The 24,235-nt window shown below is 38.3% G+C and overlaps 1 protein-coding gene across 6 annotated transcripts in view; it reads left to right on the top strand.

Moving 5' to 3' along the window:
• Positions 1-24,235, top strand: part of RGS22 (regulator of G protein signaling 22) — a 70,860-nt gene that overhangs the window by 25,484 nt on the left and 21,141 nt on the right. For 5 of the 6 annotated variants that reach the window (XR_010470684.1, XR_010470683.1, XM_065054090.1 and 2 more), the window contains 11 exons: positions 436-557; positions 1,082-1,187; positions 3,080-3,205; positions 4,789-4,890; positions 10,739-10,933; positions 15,158-15,250; positions 15,783-15,949; positions 18,985-19,147; positions 19,759-19,917; positions 21,721-21,783; positions 23,775-23,936. Coding sequence is in view for 4 of the 6 variants with exons in the window: in XM_065054090.1 (XP_064910162.1) it covers positions 436-557; positions 1,082-1,187; positions 3,080-3,205; positions 4,789-4,890; positions 10,739-10,933; positions 15,158-15,250; positions 15,783-15,949; positions 18,985-19,147; positions 19,759-19,917; positions 21,721-21,783; positions 23,775-23,936 (1,458 nt within the window). In the remaining 2 variants the exon portion in view is untranslated. Of the gene's footprint in view, positions 1-435; positions 558-1,081; positions 1,188-3,079; positions 3,206-4,788; positions 4,891-10,738; positions 10,934-15,157; positions 15,251-15,782; positions 15,950-18,984; positions 19,148-19,758; positions 19,918-20,941; positions 21,175-21,720; positions 21,784-23,774; positions 23,937-24,235 lie in introns of those variants that run through there. The other variant, XM_065054093.1, reaches the window with a different exon arrangement.

The raw sequence follows: 24,235 nt of genomic DNA, 5'->3' as shown, positions 1-24,235 counted from the left end.
CTGAAACTTCCAGCTCCACTGTGCTTGCAAGAGCTTAGGAAGAGCAGCAATCTGGGTGAATTTCTGAGGACACACTGAATGCAACTGGCATCTCCAAAAAGTCATAGCATGATTTTGTTCAAAATAAGTTAGTGATGGTGTGTCACATGCTCTTCACCTGACATGCTTTGTAATTCTATACAAAGTGCATGTACGGTATTTCTACTTGTAAAAAATGTAATTTTTTTAGGTATAGTGGTTATTACAGTGTGCTGAAAGATCTTGCAAGATATTCAGAAAAACCTTTTGCAATTTGCAGATTTACCTATTGTGACTGACAAGGCAAAATGGTCCTGAAAACCCCTGAATGTATTTAAGCAGTTAATAAGAACATGTTAAAAAAACACAGAGGTGGAAATGTAATCAGAATTGCCTTATTTTTGTTACATCTTTTAGAGAAGTAGAACAAGCTCACCAACAACTTTATCAAAACCAGCTACACCAGATTTCTTTTTGAATAAACCATTATCACCTACCTTGCCATCAAGTCAGAGCCCCCTTCCTAGGAGTAGGAAGTGGTAAGTATGGAAATCCTTTGTACATCTTGCTGCACACCAATATACCTTCAATATTTATGAGAGGGTTTTAGAGTCTACTGTTTACATGAATACTTTAATATAATATTCTACTTAGTGAAGCACAGTTATGGGACTGTGAGCATGGAGAATTCCTCCCTGGCTGATTAGTTTCTCATTCGTTTGTGCCACAACACAAAAGAATTTATTTCTCCAAATAGAGGTGGTTTACCCTCTCTTCTATAATCTTTGATAGTCTCTACATACATTTCTATTCTTTTAACCTGTCTCAACCACTTGCCCTCAAAGATATGCTGTACAAGTGATTTCCATGGGGCCACATGAAAAAGTATTCCTCTACATTTTTTACATTTATTATAGATTTGAACTCCATGTACTTTTCCATCTACTGCTCACTATGTCATTCTTACTTCTCTCATACCCCTTCTTAGTTGTTTATTTTAGAAGCAGTCCTAGTTTTTTTTCCTTAAATAGGTATTGAAAATTTCGTTTGTTTGTGGATCCAGGCCGAAGTCAGCGAGCAGAGACACGATTCATTGCTTAGCTTTGGATGACAGTGAAGACTCAAGATACCAGCTTTATAGAAAGTACACCTATGCTGAGCTGCTCCCGGTAAGCAGTGCTTGAAGGTTTTAGTCATCTTGAATCATGGATTAAAACACTTTATTTAATAATATTAAAGGGGAAGTAGTCTATGATGGGGAGAAATTGGTTTGATTATGTGAATGTCAATGCTGCATGCAGAGGTGTAATTAGAGTGTCAGCATTTTCTGTGTGGTATCTGTCACCTATTTGATAGGAAATCATGTCACATACAGAGGTTTATTTTCACTAGAAAGTGTTGATCTTCTCCATGGTGACCATGTGTTCAGTAGGCTATTATGGAAACTCACTGGATAAACGCTTTGGTGGAATTGTTGCCTAGGAAAGTATACCAGACTTACAGCGAAAACTGAATCTGCCCTAGAAAGTCATTACAATAGTAAAATTCATAAAAGGAAAATGCTTCACTTGTACAATTCCTCTTTATTTCTTGTGCACTTCATTCTTTTCTTTGATGAATTATTGCCTGTTAAGCAGGGCCTCAATCCAGCAAACCTCAGGAGGGATGGGCTGCACAGATGAGCCGTTTCTCAATAACTGTTAAAATGCTGACAAATCAAACATATGGGATGTCAAGATTTGGCAATTTAAAATATATCAGAAACTTTTCACGTTTGTGGAATGGTCTCAAAACAGCCTGCTGTTTCATGGAGGTGTTGATACCTCTGGCCTTGCAACTGAAAAAGCCCCCAACATATTATGAAATGTGGGCCTATTTCCATATGCATGGAGTTTGCTCATTGCTTGAGCACATGATTGATTGTTTTTCACATCAAAATCATACTTTTATTTATTACTTCAGTACAATAATTTTAATTATTTTTTTAATTTTGACAGACGAAGAGGCTAATCTTTGCAATTAGGGGATATTTGCAGTTAGAAACTTTTCTTTAAGAAATATTCACACCATGAATTACTAGTGTTTATATACCTTCATCATGTAGAGTTTCCCTCTGTCACAGGGAGGAAAATACTACCCTTTTACAATTACAGAGCTAGAGTGGAACCTACAGTTGGGACTCCACAATTTGCGATCACAAATATGAAGCAAAGGGGAATGCAGGGATCCACAGTTTAACTTCATACTGGGGAGCAGGATCTTCCTGCTCTGCTTCCAAAGTCTGGCTTCCTCCTGCCCTTCTCCATCCCTGTTACTGGTTGGAAAGAAGCTGGTGTCAACTACCACACTCATCTGCTCCCACTTCTGCTATCAGAGACATCAAGTCAGTCAGAGTTTCTCCTTGTAATCACCAGAAGCTATTTTACTAGTTTGTACTCTCCTCTGGTCTCTCTGTGAGCATTGTCAAAATGGAAGTATTCTTCCTCAAATGCTCCAGGAGATAGCCACAGTAAAGAGTATGGATTTCATCTCCCCTAAAATGCTCATGATTTTGATGCTGATGTCAGTGGTGTAACCCCAGAAGACACATCTTCTGTTCCATGATAGTTAATAATTTTGAGGTTTGACCTAATAACCACCCGTTAACTTCTGTTGGTTCAAAACACAGTAGCCCGAGCTGAGACAACTTTTGACAGCTAAGTGATACAGTTTAGTATCACTAGAGTTCCCCAGATTTGGAGCTAAAGAGTTAATGACAGAATTAGGGCCAGGCTAGTTTCCCTGTTTCAAGTATTGAGGAACCACCTAAGGGATGCTATGGTCATTTTGCTACCTGTATGCCTTCAGTATTGAGACTTAGTCCATTGGATGTGAATATTTAGTGGGAAAATGGTATGGAGAGCTATGATCAATTGCATATGTAGTAGAAAATGGAGTCTGGTTTCTGGGGATGAAGATACTAATTGAACACATTGCATGGCCTTCCATTGCAATGTACTGACATTTGAAAATAATGAAAACCTGTTACTTCTTGCTGTATAATTAGATTTTATTTATCTAGGGGAAAAGAGCTGCTGGCAGTGTTGTCTTAGGGGGTTCAAGAATGGAAAGCATGCTGCAGTCTCTTTATTTGGAGAACAGAGCAGGCTACTACTTCACACGTTTCTGTGAGAAGTCGGGGAATAAGGTATGAACATTTTCCTATCCTGTGATAATTTTGTCCACAATTGACTGAATGCCAAGTTATAGAGGGCAGCCAGACTGAAAAAAAAATGGAGAAAGAAAGATTGATGACTGGATGAATTATTACTTGTGAGACTCCAATCCCTCAACAACAATAAACTGCTCATGTGTATATTCAAACTAATGACAGGTCTTAACCAAGCTGTCAGATCCTAACTCTCCCAAACCTATTGAAAATCTGATTGTACCATCAGGGATACAAAAAAAAAAATCCCTAATAATTTTTAAAAACTAGCCTTTAACTTGGCAGAAAAAATGAGGTCTTAACCCACAAAAACATTTTTTAAAAAGATGGAAAATCTGCTATGTTATTAGTCATGATAATCTGCCTCCTTCTTACTTGTTACGTTAGTGATGTCCAAAATCTCCAATGTTTTTAAAATGTTCTTCTGCTTCCATGAAGCTTCTTGGATTTCTGAGAAACATAACACTATTTCTTCTTTGCAGTCAGCAGATCCATCATTCATTGCTGGGTGTAAATTGAGAATTGGTTGGAACAAGTTATGAATCTGAGTCACTGTTTAGTGGCTTTGCAGAAAAATTGAGTCTTTAGGGGAGATTTGAATGCAATCAAGATGGACATCTGTTTCATCGCTGGCACAACCCAGAATCCAGCAGCAGTAGCTAAAAATGCCTTTGGCTACCAGAAAGCAGGAGCCAATGTTTCCAAAGCTGAATACCTTCAGCTAAAAATGTTCAATGTGTATAGATAAAAATATAAATAAAAGTAACTTAGTTTTTCCTTGGAGATAGGCCCCCATCCACATGTCTTCTAGTCTTTGCAGGTGCCAGATTCCTTTGAAAACAATTTCCTTAAGATTTTGTCTGTGGAGCCTATTTCACTATATGCCAGGTCTGGCAGACTACAGTTTGTGGAGTAAAGTTCCCTGCCCCTATCTTTATGGAACAGTTTCTTTATTGTCCAGTGATGGGGGTTTCAGGGTGTTTTTAAGATCCATATCCCATAAGCACATGACTAAAACAGAGGACTTGAGGAAAGATGTAGACTCCTTCTTCTGAAAGACCTTTTGATGTTTGTTTGAATTTATGAAATGAAGCCAAGACTTGGTGCCTCAGAAATGCATGTAATAAAAATGTAATGGTAGTCCCAGTAACATATGTCAAGTAACATATGTCAAGTACACAATATTTAACTGTTTTGGTTATTGCTGCAAAATGCTGTTTCATGATGGCACAAATTCTGCATGACCATTATCAACATTTCTTCTTTAGTGCTGGCTTTATGCCACTGAAATGTGGTTACTCTTCAAATGTTAACTACAGTGTTAACAATTTTAATTGCCAATTATGCATAAAGGATACAATAAAAGATATAGTATCACAGTAACGATGCCATTAAATATGTTGTCCTTCTGCCAGTACGCAACAGAAAATTAAATCCATCTTAAATTGAGCTCGATTTAGGATGACCCCAAGGAGCTAAATAATTACTTGCTTTGGAAACTGAACCTTTTATAAAGCTGTGATATTTGGGTAGCAACAACTTACAGTATTTTTTGTTTCTAGTTGTGGAAGAACAGCGCGTACTTTTGGTTTGACCTACACGCTTATCATCAGCTTTTCTACCAAGAAACTCTTCATCCTTTTAAAATATGTGAGCAGGCTCAAGTAAGTTGTAAATAATGTATTTTCCCTTCACAAATACATTTATTCATTGCCTTCAAAAGTACATTTGTGCAGTGTAAAGACTCTGAAAAGAAGATAGAAAAGTTTCCAAATCTTGACAAATCACACCAAAGTAAATATGGGTTGTGGACAACAAAAGATGCTCTTTGCATTGTTTCCATGGGATTTCTTGATTTTAATGTTAAACATGCATAGTTTGATTTCTAGGCTCTGCTGCCTGTTCCCAGTTTTATCTACTATACTCGGTTTACCTAATCTCCCCTTTGCTCTTCTGTGTCTTATTTGGAAACTGTCTGCTTAGTGTTAACACCAGAGATATTTTTTCTAAACCATCCAATTGTGCTGTACCTTTTCTTCCATCTCCTGTGTGTGTTAGAATTGCAGATCTCACGGTCCAAACCTCAGATCATGACCTTAGTAATTAAAATGGGTCTAGCAGTTTTCAGTCCTTTTTTCTTTTTCTGTTTGTCAGGGCATCATTATGCTTTTTTCGCAGTCATCATCCCCCGCATTTGATCTTTAGACCCTCATTTACTGTCGAGCAGAACTGATATTTCCTATAAACAAGCATTCTTAATCGAGCATGCACTTTAATTTAGGGAATAAAACAGAAGTGAACTGGTTCACCACGTGGGTTCTGATAGCTGTCACCGACTGTGGAAGAGTCCTTTACTGCCAGGGAAGGAGGCTGCAGCAGTGTGATATCATTAGTAGAACTCCAGGCAACTTTTGAAAACACTTTGTGAAACTTTGGTCTGTTTTTCCTCTGTAAACCTTGTGTAGGAGTATATGCTATCTGCATATTTCAATATATGCTGTAATAGAGCAAAGCTACTTCACATGTCATTGGAACAAATATCTGTAGAGAGCAGTGGATAATAATCTCTTTGTCTGGCTTATGTTACTGAGCATCTGGACTTCCTTGAATCTGTCTTCTTTTCCTACTTGGAGGTTTTACTGGGGCAAATGACAGAATTTTTCATATTTGCCCAGAATTCTCACCTGAATCAGTGTTATTTGTACAGAAACTCCAAGCAGAGACTGAGGCATGGATTCCTCTCTCTCTCCTGTCACACACTGGCTAACTTTAACTGCTACCCTAGTTAGTTGTTTGCGGCCCCAGCTCTACTTACGGCCTGAGGCCGAGGGCAAGGGACTGTACTCCTAAGACCCACTGTCTGCCATGTCTGCTCAGGCCTGTGTGGGGCCAGAGACCCCGTTCACAACAGGTATGCAAGTTAACCATGTCTTTACTCTGTCTTCATTTTCCTGTATGTTTTATGCAAGCCATATCTTAGGTTATAGTAAATGACAGTTTTCAATTTGGTTTCATTTCACACCAGCTTACACTCTTTCTGCAGTGGTTGCGTGGCTGAAAATTAAGGCCTTGGTCTTTTTAACTTATTTCCAGTGCTCGCCTGGTGGTGACAGCAGAACATCGCACAATCAGTGTTACCAGGCAATTGCAGAGCTACATACACATAGCCATTAAAGTAAATACATCAAAACGAAATATGTGAAACTGTTCCATTAGCATAACTAACAGCTGAAACGTAACATAACAAATCAACACATGTGCTGCAACATTTGGTATCATTCTCAAGCTTGCCTTTTAAGGCTGCACAAAAATTATTCTTGTTTTCATTGGAACACGGTAAAGAGTCAAAGCTGCATCCAGTCTACAGGATCTGCTTATGGAAGAGATGCCTTCCCAGATTCTGCGCTCGCCTTTGGCACAATAAGATAGTAATTCCAAATACTCCTAAGAGAAGGTGGATCAGATTCGAATAACACATCGTCATATATATTTTACTATTGAGACATCCAGAGTGTTCTGTATGTGTTCTGCCTGCATCCTATTAGAAACAAGAGCAAACCTGGATTGTTACGTATCTGCTACTCCTTGTTTCATTTATTAGGTATTTTTATCTCAGCTTTATGACAGAGAAAGGAAATGCATTCCAAGGTGTATATTCATTCATCCAGGGAAAGAAACTACAGTGAGAATGAAATCTGATGGATAAGAAAAATGATGAGTACTGGTAATTATCTAGGAACATATATAGTTATTTGCTACAAACATATGTACAGGACTGTAGAATAAATCAGGAAAGAAAAGCAACAAAGAAACACATACTGTAGGTTTTTATTAAAAAACAGTTATTTAGAGTTAGAAAATTTAATGCAGCCAATATTTTAATGCTAGAATCAATTTAGATAAAGGGAGTTATCATTACTGCAAACTTTCAGGGTCAGGCACAAGATTTATGTTTGTGGAAAGTGATGATGGGGGTTAAGGCAGTTTAGCCTTTCCGTTTAAGACTGGCCAGCGCATTGTGTTCTTCTGTCATGTGATTCTGTCAAGCAGCTGCACAAGCCCCTCATTTAGATCAGAGTTTTTGGGCAGCAATACAAACCACTTGGACATAAACCCTTTTAGTGTTTCTTGCTTCACTCTAGTCATTCTGAGATTGCTTACCAAAGACTTCTTATTTGGGGATGAACTCACACCAAAACCCAAGACCTGAACAATCCCTGATTTGGAAAATCATAAATGTGGCCAAACTCTAAAACTGAATTTCCTAAGCATTTCAGAGCATCAGACTTGTGCCATTATAAGTAATTTCAAGATGCAAACTCTGACCAAATTTCCAGATAGTGTTTTGGGTTCAATCCATCACATATTCTGATACATGTATAGGAAAACATACAGCTGGCAGGTAGGAAAATTCTTTGTGTTTTACAAAAGGAACAAAACATTTAATAAATGAAGTATGATGCACACTTGATGTCACATGCTTAAGATTTTTGTATCAATTTTATAATCTTTAAGTTCATTTAATGTAAGTTTTTCCTGTCGATCCTTTAAGAGGTTGGCCAATACAACAATTTCATTATTCCACTGAGAATCAGAATACCACAAGACTTCCATGACGTGGGAGTCAAAAAAGGCTATGAATTTTCCTGTTTTAAAGGACACAATATATTTCTTCCTATATCTTTCTGAATTCATTGCTGAGTGTTGAAGGCTGTGAACACAGACACTTTTCCTCTTTTTTGGCATGCCTAGAACTATTTGTAGTTGGTTTTCTTGCAGTCCTTGCATTCAACTTGGTGCAGATCTCCAGATCAGCCTGAACTCTCATCAAGGGACATTGGGATGAAAGCTCCTCCTTATTTGTCACTTTGTGATGCTATCTTTTTAGTTGGTGGGTCAAATCCCACAGCAATGGATTCTTACAAGTATTTAAGCAAAAAAAATGGCATCATGCCCAATCCTCAGACACTGTAGATCTGCACCCTTCAAAAAGAGGCCATCCTGATTACAGCACTGAGGGTCTGGTCCTCTGAGTTGGGAAAAGTGCACTCCTGTAGCTAGCTTAACCACCTTTAAATTTCTGCTTCACGTGTATTACTAGGCCTAGCTATTATTTCTGAAAAAAAAAATAGTCTGTCTTTATAATGTTCTAGTTTCACATGTGAAATTATACAGGACTGGGTGCAGTTGTACAGGTAGAGCAGCCTGCAAAGGCCGTCGCTGATATGGCAATATATTATGACAGTGTTTATGTGTGCAGATTGTCAACACTTTTTGGCCAAAGCTTCCTTAGTCTGGGCAGTTGCTGATTCTGTAGGCTGATACTTTTTGTCAGCTCTAAAGAAGAGCTACATATATCCTCTGGTTATCACATTTCCTACAAAATCATGGGAGAAAGAATAGTTCCACCCAAGAAAGTTGTGGAGTATTTGTTTTGCTTTTATTCTTAAAACTCTACTAGAAATGACCAGTCCTTTAAGGAACGGGGTTAAATGTGTGTTAAAATATTGAGGACTTATTTTGGACCCATTTCACCAATTTACAGATCCTTTGTGTGTGGTTTTGTGAGTCATAACGGGTAGAGCAATGTAGCCCTAATGATGAATAAAATTGTTAATCCCTCTTTAAAAAGTCTATTTTTAAAGATACCACATCTTTATATAATTGGACTGGTCCCTTCTAATTCGGCTGTTTTATATATTAAATGTTTTGGATCAGATCAGAACATGATGTAACGGAAACTTTACTAGTGTTAGGGTTCTTCAAAATAACTTCCAAATTCTGAAATCACCATGAATCTAATTAATGCTGTCTCTGCTAAATTTAAATATATTTGGGGATTTGCTGATAAGGGAATAATTTAGGATAAATGTAGTCTTGGCCTTCATTTAGGACTCTTCCTGTGGACATCCTCATTCTTTGACCTTACCCTTGTACCTGGGGGTCTTTATTGCACTCATAATATGGGACACAATAGCCACAAACCATCTGTGTTTTCAGTGATTAAATCTATGTAGAAAGGGGGTGGAATCCTGCATAGAGAGTAGATACAGTAATTGTAACAAATTCTAACTGGGGGATGGATGTCAGCCATTGCAGCCCTGTATTCCTCAGTGACTTGATACCAGGAGAGTCTCAAGGGTCTGTTTCAGATTGTTAAGGTCAAAAATAAAGGGGATGTAGTCTGGTACTGTTGCTGTTTGAAGGAAAGAGTCTAATAAATCAGAATTTCATTTTAAACAAACAGAAACATAATTATTTAATGCACTCAAACATTCTCCCACTGTGCCTGTAATCTAAACATGAGTGTTTTATTACTCTCTGAACAAAGAGTAAATATATTATTCTCTTCTTTTCTACTGCTTTTTATATCTGCTAGTTACAGCTGGATTTTAGCAACATAAGCTAAACGAGAATTATCAGAAACCTGCCTTCTTCATTGTTGAAACTGTGTCATAATAAATAGTGAATACGGGCTCCTCAGTGCCGTCTTAGAGAGAAATTCTGATTTATACTACTAATAGGATCACCTGACCTTATGTTTGGAAATTAGGTAGGCTTTGACAATATGAAGAAGAGAAACATTTAAAACTATATGAAATGTATTGCAACAGCACATTTTTCTCTTGAGTTCCTAGCTGCAGTTGGAATCATGATGTATTAGAAATATATTCTGAAATATCTTCTTCCACGCTATTCTGGGAATAAAGTATTTTTCTCGTGAGTTTTCACTGTTCGTTTTCATAGCAATTTATGAAACATTTAAAAATCAAGAATTTGACTTAGGGGACTATTTGGAAAAAAAAAATCATTTGAAATAAATAAAAAACTTACTCTGTGCTTCAAGAATGAGCTACTAGTGAGAAGAAAACATTCTCCAGGTTCAGCTTTCTACCATTTGTACATGTTGGATGGCAATCTGTGCTTCATGAAAAAGCATATTGTAAATCCTTGCTTCGATAAGGATTTAGACCTTGGTCATGCAGTGATATCTCCTGTTACAGATCCTGTACCATGATGGATTCTCACCAGTGTCAAAAGAACTGTGCAAAAGAATTTCCACACAGAATGAAATCTTATAATTCTTCATTAATTTTAACCTTAAATGTACAAATTCTATTCAGAAGAATTAACATTCCTTCACAAGTTGGCCCAGCAAATATTCTGCAAAAGAGTGCAACTTCATGAAGAGTGCAGCTGCTGTTATGATTGTGGTTGTCTGAATCTACGAATCAGCCAAATATCTCCAAACAAAAATTACATTAAATATTATTTTATGATCTAACCATTTTAACAAGTAGGAGCAAAAAATGGCAGGGAGGTCAGTTATGGCAATAACTGAATTTTGGACAAAATAGTCATATTTGTAAAAACAAGGCATGTATGAGATACATGTTCAGAATAAACAGCAGGACAGTGGAGGAGAAATATGCATTAATTCTCTCCTTCAGTGGACTCTGACCATTGGAATGAATGATGGCTAAGAAACAGTTTTCTTCTGTTTTATTGTAGTTTCTTTATGCAACTTACATTGCTCCATCTGCCAGTATGGACATTGGACTTCATCAGAGCAAGAAAAACACGATTTATCAGAAAATTGACCCAGCTTTTGAGGATCTATTTGACCCAGCAGAAGAATATATCCTCACTGTTCTGCTAGAACCGTGGATGAAGATGGTGGAAGCAGACAAATACACTTATGGAAAGGTAACTGATCTGGATGAAATAGTGAAAAATTCCTATGTTGGGGAAGAAAATCACAAGAATCTTCATATGCAAGCCTGTCACATTTATAGTCAGGAGTGGAGAAGTATTATGGGATGTCTTGCTCACCCAGTCCTTTCTATGCTGATGTATGGAGTAGTGGACTCCTGTGGAGAGTGGACTGTGAATTCTGGAGGAATGTATCTTGCTATGGCAAAATTTCTGTTTGCACTCAGGAAGTGTCATGTTTCTGCCATCTTGCCATTGATCAAAAGTAATTTTCTTATGATGGATTGCCCTCAAGCCTTCTATGTTTTTAAAGACAAGCACATAATAAGCCGTTTATAGAGTGTCACTACAGTGATGCTAGGACCAGATTAATTGTATCAAGTATTTCTCAGTGTTCAGAATTAAAGTGCAGCTACTGCTTGCCATAAGAGGGGAAACGTGATGTGGTGATCCAGCTGCATTTGCCCCAAACACTTTTTAGATTGCTGCTCTGCTGTGTAAGGGCTGACTGTACCCTGCAGGCTTCCTGAAATAGGTGGCTCAGTGGTGTACTTCTAATCTCAGAAAGCCTCTGGAGGCTTGCATGGAGCAGGCTCATGCAGGTCAGAGGAGGGGGCTGCAATCCTGACTGCTTTAGACAAGTAAGAACAAGAAATGGTGGAGGCAATGATGGATGCTGCAGCTCTCTGTTCTTTGCAAACTTACCTACAAGTTATCAGCTGCAGGTCAGGCATCTAATTCCAAGTCTCTCTCTTAGATATGGAAGGAAAAACTAACAATGGAGAATCAGGAGTTGGAGGGCAGGAAGTTAGTCTTCCTGTTTTACTCCTCTGTGACCTTAGATGAAGCATCTTCATTTTTATGGGAAACACCGTCACTTACTGCTGATACTTCTGTCAGCATGTAATGAGACCATCCTTGCATTTCCCCCTGTAAAACATCTTTAAATCCTTTTGTAGAGGTTTTGTAGTACAAAATACAGTATTTTTGTTACTATATCACACCTGCATGTGTTAACTACTAGAACAGACACCTAAAACTAAAGTTAAGAATGGTCTTCTAAGCCTATTAGGTGGCAGCCAGTATTAAACATTTAAGAATGGAGTATAACAACAGAGAGAAAAGACCAAGATACAGCGGTATTGCCAGCTTCAGCACTTTGCAACTGAAGGGGTTAATGAAGCAGCGGTCTCATCCATGTTTTTGTGTTTAATAGTATTTGATGAGTTTTTTTGTTACCCATGGGTTTATGTAAATGTGTATTGAGTCATTTTATATCTTCAGGCTCACTGTAGCAGTGGGTTCTATAGTTTTATCATGCAATAGGATAAAAAAATGCTAATCCTGGTTTGTTTGCACCCCCTCCCCGATCATTCCACCCGGTGCCCTAGGTTTATACATCATGAGGAACAGTGAACAATTGTTACCTTGTCATATTCTCAACGCTTTCATGCTTTTACATGCCTCTGTTGTGTCCCACTTCAGTTACATCCCTTTGAAACTCAGGAATCCTAGACTATCTGAACTCCCCTCTTACTGAAGGTGTTCCATACCTTTGTCACACTTGTCACCCCCATCTGTTTCTGTTATTTTATGTTCTTTTGATGATATGCAAGTGGTACTCAGGATCTGGAGGCACTAAGGATTATCCAGTGGCACGAACATGTTTTATCTTTTCCTCTTTGTTCCTTTTTTAATTGTTCCTATGATTCTAATTGCCTTTTGACTCCTGGTGAACTTTGAGTGGATGCGCAAAATGTAAGCTAATAGCCATCTGTGATGATTCCAAGATCTCTTTACTAACAGCTAATGGAAAGTCCAAATTTGGAGCTCACTGAAATGACTTAATGTTTATTGTCGTTGAATTCAGCTGCCCTTTTATCACGCAGGCACAGTGTCCCGAAATCCTGCAGCTCTTCACAGTCAATTTCATTTTTTTTCTCTGTGGAATCATTTTGCAAACTTTGTTGTCTCCTCATTCACCTCCTTTTCCAGATAATTTCTGAATGTTTAAAAAAACAACCTCAGCACAGATTCCTGTGAGGCTCCAGTAGAGCCCCACCCCATTATGAAAGTTATTTATTTCTTTCTTTTTTATTTTCTACCTTCTAATGAATTCACAAGGGACCTTACCTCTCATCCTCTGATAAATTAATTTCCTTGACAAACTTTGAAAGTTTGAACTTTGAAAAAAATCTTACTAAAATGAAATATACGAATCCAAACACATCTGCAAAATATTCTTTTAGCTTTTCAGCATATTTTCTAAGCTTTCAGATAAATTATTTTTCTAAGCTATTTCAGCTTTAATTGTTTATGATCTGCAGAACACCATGCACTTGATAAATCCTTTCATTAATATGATATTTTATTTACTATCAGCCTAGTCTTACAGTCTGTTGTAAATGTAGCTTTCCATGTGTATTTATCAATACTAGTTGTTTAATATCTATTGCCTGTCCTCACTGAGTCAAATCATCAACTCAGACGAGTATTATTATACAACATTTTTGTATAAAAAGGACTTTGCTTTTGCACACTCTCTGAATACAATGTTTTCACTGCTTCTAGCAATGGAAGAATTCCTCCAAAGAAAGAACTGAAAATATAAACTTTTGCTTTAAGTTAATGCATGTGTCAGGTTATACCTCCTGGAGTTGATTGAGGGACAATCTATTGCCCTTTCAGTTTAGATGATGGTTTGCTTGCAAGTGCAGTTACGTGCAGACTTTTCAGTACCCTAATAACACAAACATCTTAATCGGAGCACGAAAAAACAGAACTAAATCCTTTTGAGTGCACCATACGTGCATTTGTGAAGAGTTATAATACACAGACATAAAATGACCTGTTCTAGGAGGCACTAGAGTCTCTTTGTAGTAGGCGCAGGCTGATGCTCAGGCACACTCCTTCCCAGCACAAAGACAAGGTCTGCTTTGTATTTTGTTCAGTTCCTGGCTCTACTCTTCCCCTTTGTTCTACCATACAGCAGGATATATTTGGCCCATAATGAAACAAGATATTTTATCAACAATTAGGTGAGTCCAAAATTGTTTATTTGGGACATGGTCAGTATGTATCTACATTTTTATCTTTAAACGAAACATGAAAACATGAGAGTTCCTTTTTATTGTTGACTCTCATCCTGCCTCTATCTGCATTCTGTTTAAACTTTATGAAAAATGTTCTGAATTATTTTCCTATTTACTTTTAAACTACATTTTCTTTTAAAGGAAAGGATACCCAAAAGCATGTTATAACAGTGGAATAGAGTTACATTGAGCCTGAAGGCATTCAGATAACACGGTGATTAGCGTGGTATTCACATTTAGACAAAAGCGTAATGAATATTAATCTAAAAACTCTATTTTCTCTCTTGCACATAAACTCTTGTATAAGAAGACCACAGCTTTCTAATCTTTGTAATGCGCGTCCTAGTTAGTACAACGCCTTGGCTGTTTTTAGCCGAATACCCTAAAAGCTGCATTTGAATGCTTTAGTCAGCCGAGAGGGTCACCAAACAGTTCCTTATGCAGTTACCGATTGTTTGCACATAACACGGAGAACTGCTCTAGTTGTACACATAAGGCTTCAAATTAAGTTAAAAAATGCCGATGCTTCATGAGTTCTCATCATGCACAATTTATTATTTTAATACATTACCTGGTACAAAGCTAAGGAAGGGGACAACCTGAAAGTCTGAAAGCTTTCACCTTTATTGTTTAGGTTATTATTGCATCTTTCTTGTCTTAGATTCTGTTTCTGGAATTCTGTGGCACTTTATCTTTTGGCATTTCACACTGAGAGTTGCAGTCTTACAACTTGTTTTCCTGTATCTCAGTGGCACTTTGACATCTAATTTGCTGGTACAGGCAATCAGGTAAGTCTGACACAATATACACAATATAACATACACAACATAATTTAGCAATTTTTTTAAACACAAGGTCCTTTTCTTAAAGATACAGTTAGGTTATTTAGTGGTGGTCTGTGGAAATCTGAATGTGATCCTACACAAATCTGAAAATTTTGTTCTACCAGAGCTTTTAACTGAATCGTTTGTCACAAGGATGTGATTTCTAGTGTCTTCTAAACATCAGTCTCATTACTGGCAAACATATTCTTTTCTATCCACTGTTACTGGCAAGGTGCCCATCCAGTTCTCCATCTTTCTATAATGTGTACTGTAGGGATGACATAAGATACTATTTTTATTAGGTGGAGTTGGTGGACGAAACTCAGCAGCTGGATTCCTTGTACTTTAGAGAGCTCCAGGCTTTGCATCAAGAGAGTGGTTCCAAGAAGGATGAGGTAAGACAAGTACCTACTAACAAAAACAAACTCTTTCTCTATCAGGGGGGGTTAACACTTTGAGTATCAGCAATGGAAGACTAACTACATGCCAGTTTGGAGAAGCAAGTAGTCTGATTTCTACTAATTCATTTGGGGGAATGATTGCCAGCCATTGTGTCAATTACAAATACAGGTCTTCATTCAATTACATCAACATCAGACCACTGCGTGATTGGAGTCAAAGGACAGTTTCCACTAAAGTCTGTGGAATGTATTTTGGGCCCTTAATCTTGAGTAAATACCTCAATTTCAAGTAAATTATAGGTATATATTGGTTTATTTGATTATGGAACCTGCACACACAGGTATGTTGAAAGCAAACATAAAGGTAAAGCTGCTTAAGAGCTAGAGCCTTAACTCAATTTATTTTCTCAGCAATCGAAAAGCTATTCTACAGAGGCAGAAGTTGTCTAATAGAAGGATTATTAGACTGAACAAAATATAGAGATGAAAAAAGCATTTAAGCAAGTGAAATAATTTCTTCCCTCAGAATATTGTTGCTGACACTGTTTTGCCATCCTGCTCTGATTCTCTCAAAGAAGATCAGCCATTGCGTCAAGTTCCCGAAGAATCCGCAGGTCCTAATCTATCTGACCTGATCCATGACAAAGAGAAGTTAGAACAGTTCTGGGCTTTTCTTAATGAGCATTCTGCTGGGTATGTTTCTTTGTTATTATTGTTTTACCCATTTCTAAGTTCAGAAGAAATCTTTGCTAGGGATCTTGGCTATCTAAATGTTCACAGGTGTTAGTCTTTTTAAAAAATGTGTTCATATATATATATGAAATGTTCATGCACATTGTTCAGACAACTGAATTGTCTTAACATTTTGGGGGGAAAAAATTCCCCTGTCATAACATGTTTGTATTACAGTTCTGCTTTCAGTTTCTGCTTTGATTAGTGGCAAACCCCTGAGTAGAGCAATTAGTCTATAATGACTAAAAATTTATTCTCTTTTTTTAGTACAGATTCAGTTTAGTGCATTGTAAAAATTAAAGCTGGATGTTATGAAAGTGTACAAATAGAAGAGAGCCACGTTATTCTCACAGTGTGAGAGCAACCACAGTTTTGTGTTTGGAATGATTTGAACAGAACTAAGTACCATCTCGTACCAGAGTCAGTTAAGGCAGGGTTTTTGAAAAAACCCACTTGTTTAAAAATGAAGACCTAAACAGAAGTTCTAGCAGAGGTAAATGTGAATTAGCCACCTTTGCTTTTTTTTTTTTCTCAAGCCTCACATGAATCTCTGACCTGTTTGAGGAAAAGGCAAATATACTTTTTAAGTAACTGCAAGTCCTTAAATTTTCACTTCCCTCCTTGAACCTGGGTTCCCATGAGCTGATGATTTGCATATTGCCTATTGCTTTGAGTCAAGCACTACTATAACTTGAGATTGGATATTGGTCAGCTTTTTCAAAAGTGTCCAGAGATGGACATCTAGCACAGGATTCCTCTGGCCAAGACTCAATGTCATTACTTTTGCTTATCACCATGGGTTCCCTTTGTAGCCAGAGAGAGAAATACACACTCCTGCACAAAACTCTTCTAATTCTGAAGGTAACGTCTAAAAATGGTTTGGATGGATCATTCTCAAAGATGGCTCTTTCTGCTCACTGACTACAAAAAGACTGTAGGTAATGAGTTCAGATGGAGATTCTTATGTTCAGGGTGCCTGTGGTTAAGTGACTTATGAGTTAGCTGTCTAGACCAGTCTCTTTATAAATTGTATGTATGTGCTACTGAAGTTCTATTATTTTCTTCTGGCCACCCAGTGAATTGTCTCTTACACCCTGCTTTTGAGACCACTGGTTGAGGTCTCTAACTAAGGAGATGGTAGGAATCACCAGAAAACAGGTCACGGGTTAGGATGGGGTCTTGCCCGTAAGGGCTGAGTTGCCTCTGGGACTTCCTGCCTCTCTGTTAATCACAGGCAAGTCTCATCTTAAGTGACAGAGCCAGACAGAGAAATGTTTAATTTATGGAGAAATTTTCTTTGGTAAAAGTTCATAATGAAGAAAAACATATGAAAAGGGCTCACAAAACAGCATTTTAGAGCTGAGTCCAGACCTAGTAACTCTGAAGTCCAGCTGGCAGGTTATAGTAAAGATGCTTAATGGTGCTATAAGCTGAAGGGATCCTATAACTAATGGAGTCTGGAAAATTTCAGCAAAAAACAACAAATGTGTCATTTGCCTCTTCATCAAAATTTATGGTTCTGTTATTGCCCAATTGTAAGTGATCCACGTTTCAAGAAGGACAGGCTGCTGAGTACCTGGGCACAAATTCTGGTAAGAAACTAAACAAAGTTCCATTAATTCATATTTTGTTAAAAATACAGGATATATTCACACAATTGCAGGGCAATTTGTGTTACTCTGGGTTAGTGGGTTACCACTTGTTAGTGTTGCCAGACTGACTGGCTATGCATGTGCCTCCTGATCAGTTGAAAGGAAAAAGAAGATTATGTTAGGATAAGCCACCACTGTGAACGGTTTAACCTAACACACTTTAAGATTATATATTTTGCTTTTTAAATAAGGTGGACATATTTGATCAGTTGTTATAGGTAGATGCCAAGGAGTCACTTGGATTGCTTGAATTCGAGTGAATTTGTCCACATTGTGATGAACTAGCAAATGAAAGAATTTCAGTCTCAATAGAACTTAAGTCTGTAAGGGTCTCAAAAGATTTCTGAAAGGGTGACATCTGTTCTTAAATCAGTCAGATGCTTTTGAAAGTTTTGCTCATAGACTAATGCCCTGAAAAAGCAAGTAATTAACCAAATGAAAAAGTGAAACAGATTTGTCTGAATTTAATGCTTCATATTTCCTGCTGCAAATACAATGAATGTCCTCACAAAACTTCATCTAATAAGATACTATCAGAAAAGAGTAATATAAATTAAAGTGAAATTGTAGGTATATCTCTTATTCTGTCCTCTGGTTTTATTCTATAAATCAATATATATATTCAATTAAAACAAACTTAAATTGATAGGATACACTCAAATGATTATGGACAATATATAGATGAAGAATTGCATATGAAGATTATCACTTATTATGAATAAAGAAATAAGTAGTGGGATCAGTAATTTCCAAAAAGAGACAGCCCACAAAAAGCCCTAGAAACAAAATTTACTATAAATTGTTTTTGTCTGCTTGACTGCAGACTGCCTTAAGCTCCAGGACTTCGCACGGGGTAGGTTGGGGTGTGATTTCTGGGGCTGACGTTCCCAGCTGTCATCCCTGCTCCTTTCTCAGGCGATACAACGAGGAGGCAGAACAGGGGGTGTCGAGTCGTCTCTCGGTGGCTCACAGCCTGCAGTGCTGCTTCAAATTCTCATCTGTTTCATTTTTCATTCTCTCTGTGAGCTCTGTGCTGTGGCTCCAGTTCACAGTCCCTGCTGGATGGAGCAGCAGCACATTGAGGAGGTTATTCCTTTCAGGGTATCCCAGAAGGGACCCTAAATGAGATCCTTAAGATGTGCGTCTGATCTGCCTGCTCAGCAAGTGCCATGGTCTCACCAGATGGTATTAGCAAAGAAAAAATGACATAAAATTTCAGTCCAATCTGACCTGGTATTTAGGACTTGAACACTTTGGTGGCTTGTGGTTAAACTAATAACTCCCTAGAATGTTGATGAAATTAACTCAATATTGAAATAACATTCTGTTTAAATTTATTTGTAGCATGGATCTCATGTGCTGGCTAGATATTGAACAGTTCAGAAAGATGCTCCACAAGGACAAAGAGAAAAGGGAGGAAAAATCTAAGGACATTAAAAACAAGTACTTAAACAAAAAATACTTCTTTGGACCCAACAGCCCAGCTACTAAAGAACAACAAGAACAGGTACCAGTTACAATAAATAAAGAACAATCACACTAAATGTGACTGAGATAAAAGTCCGTAAGCAACTTTACTCCAGCTTTTCCCCAAGCTATTTTCTCAAATTTTACCGATATTTTTAGCCAGAAATCTGGTTCTGTTCTGGTTGTGGGGGTCCCTTCCTTCCTGTCCAGGTTCTTCCTCCCCTGTCCTCATAGAACATCTCTCTTAAACCCTTATCTTAGGCCACAGCCAGAGCATGCACAACACAGCTGAGAAAATGTGTAAAAATGGCTTTCAGGCAGAGTGACTAGTTCCAGCTTTCTATTTTAGTATGTCAGTAAAACCACAGACAGCAAGTCTGAGCTGTGGTACTCTGATATATCTTGATACTTAGGAAATTTACTTGGTCAAGCTGGGGTATTATTTTCTGGAGTCTGTATTCTATTATAGGTAGGGACAAATGTAATCTGTTCCCTTTTATGAAAAGTACATGTGAGCCTTGGGTAAGCATGCATTAAATGCTTTGCTTACAGTTAAGCTCATGCTTTGCTAAATCAAGGATGTAGAGAGATAAAGGACTTTTGGTATACACAAAAGTTTATGTCATGTGTTATTGTATTTGGATTGCTTAGCTAATACGTTCAGGTGGAGGATGGGGACAAATCCTTCACGATCGACTTTCGGCAGCAGTTCTGCTAGAAATTCAGCAATGCGTCCAGAAGAGATTAGAAAAACAATGGCTGCCATTGTTCCTTGCAGATGAGCACCATGGGGCGGAGGGACAAGCAAAGGTAATTTTTTTAACAACAGCAACACATCCAGGCATTGTTTTTTGTTTGGCTCATAGTTTACCATTGGGTTAAAATGGTTCAGAGGAAAAGCAGCCCACAACTCACATTCGGTTTACATTGAAAGAGACACTCTAGCATGTACAGGTTGAAGCATTTAACTTGATAATTGTGAAGGCAATTCCTCTGAAGGCTTAGTTTGGCTGACATTATTATTGTTAGATCCCAAATCTGAAGGAGCTGGTGTTAGCTCTGCTGCCAGCCAGGATGCCAGGAGAGTATCTTTGCTGTAGTGCCACGCTCCCCATATGCCATTCAGCCCTAGCCATACACTTGCGCACAGAAGAAATGCTGCTTTGTGTGAAGGATTTGCCCAGGGGGACAAAAACACAAGCAAATGAGTGGGCTTCTCATGCTGTGTTCTCCCCCTCTCTGACGCTGTCCGTATTCTCCCATCTGGAGTTGCAGTGCCTGTGGAAAAGATTCTAGGGCTTGTGAAATTCTGCCGAGTGGGGAGGTTAACAGCTATAAGCCTGGTTTCCAATTGGTTACTTCAGGAAGTTGCCAGAAAACCAGGAATGAGAAGCCTTTCACTCCTGCTGGCTCATTAGAAAGACTCAGGAATGGGCAGAGCTAACATCTGCCTTTTATGAGAGTGCCTCCGTGACTGGGATCTGTGCAGGGACATCATCCTGCTAGTGACAGAAGCAAAAAGACTTGGCTTTTTGTACTTTCACAAAAGCTCTGAAATACGAATGTCATAGCAGAAAGAAACTTCACAGCTCCACCAAGCAGAGACATAGGCAGACTACTTTGATTAACAAAACTTGTTTTCAATGATCTTTTCAACCTCAGGAAGGTTGGTAGATGTGCATTTGAACTGGATCCTTTTCATTGATTCAGAGCATGGAGCTATCTGAAAACTGTAGGTTCTGATAAGGCAAACTGTAATTTTAATAATGGTTGTGGTAAAGCAGAGTTTCCTAGCCCTCTGCCCTTTTTTAGCTGAACTCTGCCTCCTTTACAGGTGGTGGCACAAGACCATGAGATGAGGCTGAGCTGCCTCCAGGTCTGGGAGTTCATGCCTCCCCCTGCACCTGCTGCACGACGCTGGCAGGGAGAGTAGCCTGTGCAGTTTGGAAACTGCTGTGTTCAACTCTAAAAACAGTCTACAGGAAATACATGCTTCTAATGAGCTTTTAGTCTTTTCATATAACTCCATTTTTGTCTGACTGCTCTTTTTCTTACTGCAAATTCAGAGGATGAAAAGGTCCTTTGAAGAATGTATTTTAGAAGAAATGAAACCAGATGACATTCTCTGCTTAGCTTCATATTTCACAGTGACCAAACACTGTGGGCATGCTATGTAGTCTTTATTCAGAAAATCTGCCCTTGATTTGAGGTGTATTTTTGCTATAAAGAAGCTGCAGGATCAAGCCTGTATTTCTGATACCGCTGTCTGAAGGACTAAAAGCATTTAAAACAAACAAAAAGAAGTTATAACCCAAAATCTGTTCCCAACATAACTGGTCACTTGGAACATTATGGGTAAGGAAAAGCAGTGGAAAAGCGCAGTTTGACTGCCATTGCCTCTTGGCTTCTCTCACTCCCCAGTCTTAATGATCATGTGCTCATTTATAGCTGAACAAGGAATAGTGTTCAGTGTGGGTCCACAACAAGTTTCAGATATAAAGATCCAGATGAAGACATATCAACTATTCTACCAGTGTGGTCCCAACCATTAGTGGGCTGAACATGAAACCAGAAGAATTAAAAAACCAATTATAATATTTTGTTCAACTGTAGATAAGGGACACAACTGAGGATCTTCCACGCCAAAAACAGGAGAAGACAACTAGGATGTGGAAGGCAAGTGAAGTTTACTGTTTCTTGTGTCTTTTCTGTTTGGACCTTGCACATCCTTTACAATTTCCCTGCTGACAGTGTGAAGCCCAAATGTAATGCTGTCAAAAACATGCATGATTGTATTTGCTACAGTGGACTGATTACTCCCATTGCTGGTGAATTTAGTTCTCTGCTAGATATTCACGGTAAATTTGTCTCCCTTCCTGGCTGGAGAGGTCATACATGAAAAAATATGTCTCTTGTCCTAGCTTTGGAGCATTCTTAACTCTCCTCATACTGGTATTGTAGCTTTAATTCACTTTTATCTGTATTTTGCATGCAGTGGACTTATTGGGACAAGCTGTTCATTCCAGCATCTGGTAGTTTATTTATTATTGCGAGTGGATTACGTGCAGACACAAACGGGAATGTGAAGTATGCAGTGGAGTGGGCAGGTTTAATCATATCTCACAGTATCTGTTTCATTTAGAACTGTATTTTAATCTTACAATACTGAGATAATATCAATTTTAAACATCTTAAACCTTTGTAATAATACATTTCATCAGATGTTTGCCAGTTTTTTCCTCTTGAAGAGCAGTGAACTCTTTGTGATTGCCAGCATACAAGTTGTGGACATTTATTCAGTTGAACGTTTATTGTCTGTTGAAATCAAACTGGAGACCCGGTCACCAATTATCCATGCAAACCATTAGCTCTAAAGGGATCCAAAGTGCACGTGGGTTTTGTTAACTGAGTTTTCCCTTTGCCTGTTTGTCAGGAAGATGGTTATTTTCCATGTTCTGCTCAAGGTTGTTGACCCATAAAATAAGAAGTGTTCATATATCAGTATAGGGGTGGGAGCAACGTTTTGTTCTCCTCTTCATGAATATGCGCCAGAAGTAATTTTTCCCCAGAAGTTGCCTAAACCCTGGTCACAGGGGGTAGAACGCATTTGGAGAATTGGAGGAGGGATGAGAAGATGCCACCTTACTGTCTAAGTTGAAATGACTTTATTTTAAGCAAAGGCCCCTTTGGACAACCGCCCCTGCCCTTCTGCCAGGGTGGGTTCTCGTCCCTGGCAGGCTCTGTGGCAGGACACTAAGTGTAACCCCTGTTTTTAAGAGAAGATACAGAAAGACTTTCAGCTTAGAATCAGGTTAGATTTCCAGGACTGTCTGCAGCAACTAAAGAAGTTTCTGTCCCATGCTGGCCATTGAGCAGCACTCCGTCCCTCCAGGACTTCAAGAGTTTTACAGCACTGTTAGAAGATAGTTTTCATTCATCTGTCTGATAACAGAGGGGGGTTGTTAGGCGTGTTCCTCAGCGACAGCACAAGAACTGTTTGTTCAGGAAGGCAGGCCAGCCTGAACTTCATTTCAAACAAACTGTCCCTGCATAAGCCATCTTTCTTTCTCCACCCTTTCCTGGCTGCCTGCTGCTTTGTGCTTTGCAGCATGAGCATTTCCAAAATGTCTTGATGACTTTAAATTTTATATTACTATTGGTAGCTTTATTCCACAGAGACCAAGCTCTCCAGCTTCTGTTTGTGATCATGGCAACACATTTCAAAGCTCATTTTGCTGGTGAGATCCCCGTCAGAAGCGTTTTACAACTTTAAGCTATGTGGTTTGTCTGTTCCTTTTTCTTTGTTGTTTGTTTTCACAAAACTCAAACTGTTCTCTAGAAAAGTAGCCTGTTGCCATAATCAATAACAATAGCTGTTTCCATACTTTATAGTATGTAGTCATATGGTCTAAATCATTGTCAGTCATTTCCTCTCCCATCATATCTTCCAAAACATGTTGCCCAAACCAAACTGAAAAAAAAAGAGAAAAAGAAGGAAAGAAATGAAACCATGCCACATTCTATTGTATCCATGTCATAAACTCGTAAACTACTGCAAGTTAGGGTCAGTGCAAAGATAAAAATCAGACAGTTTACGCTAACTAATGCTTTTGTTATTGCTTTTTGAAACAAAGTTTATTTGGTGCATTTATTTCTTCTTTTGACAGCATGTGGACAATAAGTGGGTTTCTTCATCTGGTGAAATAATTGCTTTCCGCAAAGCGTTGTTGAATCCAGTGACAGCAAATGAGTTTCAGCGCTTCGTGTCACTGAAAGGAGACCTACTGGAGAACGGAGTGCTCTTTTGGCAAGAGGTACAGAAGTATAAGGTACGGTGGTAAAATGGAGCAAGGGAGATATCATTCAGTTTGTAAGCAAATGCATCCATTACTGTATATTAGGAGAATTTTAACAAGAGCATCTCTAGGCATTTTCTGGTTCATAGTAAAACCTCTTTCATTGCTTAAATTGTTTTTTCTTTGATGAAAATATGCACTTGTTAAGGGTAGCTACTTTTAATGACTTGAATATATTATCCCTCTATGTCTTTATTGTTCTTAAAACGGTAATAATCTCTTAAGTCTCTAAAGGGACACCACTAACTAGCTAATGCCTGGATTTTGGTATA

Source organism: Columba livia, chromosome 2 (assembly GCF_036013475.1).
Source record: "Columba livia isolate bColLiv1 breed racing homer chromosome 2, bColLiv1.pat.W.v2, whole genome shotgun sequence".
Lineage (NCBI taxonomy): Eukaryota > Metazoa > Chordata > Aves > Columbiformes > Columbidae > Columba > Columba livia.
The sequence above is the reverse complement of the archived record's forward strand: the minus strand, read 5'-3'. Positions and strand labels throughout refer to the sequence as shown.